The 4,068-nt window shown below is 25.5% G+C and overlaps 1 protein-coding gene across 1 annotated transcript; it reads right to left on the bottom strand.

Moving 5' to 3' along the window:
* Positions 1-526: 526 nt before the first annotated feature.
* ENU1_108460 (nuclease domain containing protein) lies at positions 527-3,055 on the bottom strand (the record flags this gene model as incomplete). Its single annotated transcript, XM_008859489.1, has 1 exon — positions 527-3,055. The coding sequence occupies one exon, from the start codon at positions 3,053-3,055 to the stop codon at positions 527-529; it is 2,529 nt and encodes an 842-aa protein (XP_008857711.1).
* Between the last annotated feature and the right edge of the window lie 1,013 nt (positions 3,056-4,068).

Raw genomic sequence — 4,068 nt, 5'->3', positions numbered from 1 at the left:
CTCATAATCTTTTAGTGCTGAATAAAAAAACAAAGTGTTAGAAATAAAATGTATTGAATGAATTGAAGCAAAATAATACTAATATTTATAATAAGGTTAGTCTACTTCTTTCATAAAGATAGAATTAGTTTATATGTAAATATAACATATCTCATTACTATTTTTTGTTTTTCATAATGATAAGAATAATTAAAATAGATGTATAATATAAATTATACCATGTAATGTTATTAGAAATATACTACCGCAGTTAAGAACAAATTTACAACTTAAATGTTACTACCACCTACACTCTACTCAAAACTTTTCACTTTATAAAATGGTTGAAATAATGAAAATAATAAATTATTTATCACATTATGTGGCTAATTAAATTTGACCAAAGTTTTAAAAATAAAGAAAAAATTAATATATTTTTCTACTTACTATAATAATAACATTATTTCAATAATTGATTAGAGAAAATTAAAAAATAAAAAATATCAAATATAAAGCAAAAAAGGACTCTCAAATTAGTTTTAATGACTTAGTTCTTTTCTTCTTCATCAGCAACTTCACCATATCTCCAAACGTTGAGATGGTTTTCTTTGGCTTTTGATTGAGCATCTAATAAAGCAACACCCCATTCACTATTGTCATGGAAGTGTTTGTCAACAAATGCAAGACCAAATTGGACAAGATGAGTGTTAATGCAAACATCTCCAACAACAACCTTAGCTTCTTCTCCAGAAACAAAGAGTGAAACTTCTTTCTTATAATAAGCAGCAACAGCTTCAACAGCAGCAGCAAAATCAACATCTTTAGGAGTGAGAGTCTTAAGTCCTACAAGTCCTACAGTTTTAACAGTAACGGGTTTACCAGCAATTTCTTCTGTGATTGGTTTTAATTTGTTTTTACCACAAATAATAACAGCTCCTGTATCAATGCATTTAAGAACATTAGCACCAGTTGCAACTTCAACAAATTCAGCTCTATAGAAAAATCCTTTATTCTCAGCAATACATTTATCACCAACAGCTGGTTTTATAGCACCTTTCTTAACAGTCTTACACATAGCGTTAACTTCTTCAATAATTTTAGCATCTTCAGCATTATCATAATAACCAATCTTTTCTCCATCAAAACCTGTTAAATAGACTTTTTGTTCAGCACTGAATTTAATTTCAGTATTTCTCTTTGGCTTCTTTTCAACAACTTCAGCTACTTCTTTCTTCTTTTGAGTATCAAATTGATAAATTTGAGTCATATTTTCTTTCATTTGTTCAATTTCAGATGAAACATTGTAACGTCCAGTTGGCATAGCAAATCCATGTTCAAGAATATAACTAGCTAAATCTGTTCCATTACTAATAATTTCAACATATAAGTTTCCTTTATGATATCTCTTAAAGTCTACAAGAACTTCATGATATTCACATAATTGTTTAACATTTGTTTTAGCACTCTCAACAAATTTCTTAAGACTATCATTAGAATCATCTTTTGGAACAAAGCAATTTTGAAGATGAACAATAAGTTGAGAATTTTTCTCTGGAATGTAAACAAGATATACGGTCAATGAAATAGCCTTTTCAATAATACATTTGAAATTATTTCCAATAAGCATATCTTTAACGTTATCCAAATTAGAATAATTAGTAATTGGAACTGGTTTATATGTTTTCTTTGGAACAGCTTTTAATTTACTATAATCAAATGATTGATAGAATTGATCTTTAGTTCTTTCATCAACTACAACAAGTCCTTCTTTTAATAATGGAATAGCAATATTTGTTTTATCTGCATAAACATCATAATAAACTTCTGTAACAGTTTCTTCTCCTTTTTTATTTTCAGATCTATAAGCTTCTTTACATTCAAACTTCTTTCCAACAATTAATTTTCTAATAACTTCTCTCATTCTAAATTCAATAAGTTCATTGAATGCCTTATCATCTTTCTTATAAAGTGGTTTAATTGATGCAAAATTAACATTGAGAATTTCTCCATCTTTTTCAATTCTAAGATATTTACCAATGAAAAGAATATTAGCTCCTCTAATTACTCTAGCATTCTTCTTTCTTTCTTTAAGATCTTTTTCTCTCTTTTCTTTTTTAGCTTTGGCTGCGTCTTCAGCTGCTTGATCAAAATTAACAAATCTTCCTTTTCTTTCTTTTTTAGCAATTGCTTCACATTCTTCATATACTTGCTTTACTGATTCCATATTTTCTTCAAATGTAGAAACAGTGACATATCCATTCTTTAACAATTCTTCAGCAATATCTTTCTTGTCAATAGTAATAATTCCTGTTACTCTCTTTCCATTGTCCATAATTTTAACAACACAATCTCTTTGATTATAATTCTTATTACTGAATTTTATAGCTTCTTTAGCAATATCATCAAATTCAAATTGTTTCTTTTCTACATTAAATGTTGCATGTTGATTAATTCCAAAGAGTGAAACTCTTACAATTTTTCTTTCTGGAGTTTCAACAATGAATTGTCCTGGTGCATCAACTTTCTTAATATGTCCATTAAGATTTTTCATTACATAAAAGTCAAGTTCTTTACTTGTTAATTTTGGATCAGTTGGTTTTTTAATAGAAATTTTTTCTGCATTCTCATTATGAACTCCTTTCTTTTCTCTTTTAGCCTCTTCTTCAGCCTTAGCATATTCAACAATTTCTTTTCCTTTTCCCTTTAAAATACCATATCCATTTTTAAGAAGAGTAATTGCAATATTTTCTCCATTAACAAATGGAATTACCATCTTTGGAACATTCTCAGTTGCTTCACTAACAACTTCAAATTTAACTTCTTTACCATTAATAAGTTTTTTTCTTAATAATTCTCCACATTCATAAGCAAATGTCTCTTCTTTATTTTGTTTTTTATCAAATCTTGGAAGTTCAAGATATGCAATCACAATAACTGGACTCTTTTCTTCTTTCTTTGTTGCAAGAAGAAGTCCATTCTTCTCAGTAATTCCTGTAACAATAGCGTTCATAAATACTTTCTTATCAGAGGCATCAACTTTCTTTGAGACTCCCTTCTTATTAGCTTGTGCTGGCATTTTAATTCTTCTGATCTAATTAAAGTCAAGTTCTTTTTCTATTCTAGGGTTTTTGCTTATTATTTTTATTTTCTTTTATTAATTCTTTAATAATTCTTTTTAACATTATCTTAATTTTTTTTTCCTTTAATTTGAAATTTAAAGTTTTCTTTCTATTATATTTATTCATTTTTATTATTATTTATTACTTCTTTTAGTTCTATTCAATGAGTAAGGAACTTATCTTTGTTTACTTCTTTTAATCATCATTTATTAACTGATTTATTCCATTTCTTAAATCCATAAAAAATTTCTCAATCATTCCGTCATGAATTTTTTTTTACCATTTGTATTTCTTTTTCTATTACTATTTTCTTTTTATTTAAACTTAACAAATTACTACAATATAATTTTTTAACAGTTATTAAAACAAGTGTATTGATATTTATTCAAAAAAAATCTAAAACATAAAAACATGTTATGGCATCTTTGCTTAATTAAATTTCTTTTCAAATAGCCAAAAAGATATATCCATTTAAAAAAATTGGTTTATTATTTGAATTTATTAATATGTATCATTAAAAGTCTCTAAACTCATTTAAAGTATTTGTTGAAATAATCAAAAAATACCTTTTTATTATCTATATTATTTATTTTAATTACTATTCCAACTTATTTTAACAAAAAAAAAAAACAAACTCAATTCATTTTTTTACTATCATTTTTTTTTATAATTTAATTACATTCATAAAATGGTTTTTTAATTTTATTTGTTATTACTTCAACCTTTACTTTTTTAATATTCTTTTTAGTTTTAGTTAGTATTGCATTATTCTTTACCTCAAGACTTATTAGGTTTATTTATTAGCTCAGCCTATAACAAAAGTTAATTTGTTTTTCCTTTCAAACTAATAACTAAGAATTTCTCATTAACTAATACTTTTGTACTGAAAGAGTAATTAAGTTTTTATTGTCAAACCAACTAAATATTCTTTATCACAATTTTTACTAAATACAAAGAAGAGTATATAAGA

This window comes from Entamoeba nuttalli, assembly GCF_000257125.1.
Source record: "Entamoeba nuttalli P19 unplaced genomic scaffold asmbl_4636, whole genome shotgun sequence".
Lineage (NCBI taxonomy): Eukaryota > Evosea > Mastigamoebida > Endamoebidae > Entamoeba > Entamoeba nuttalli.
Note: the sequence above shows the minus strand (reverse complement) of the source record. Positions and strands in the feature narration are given on the sequence as shown.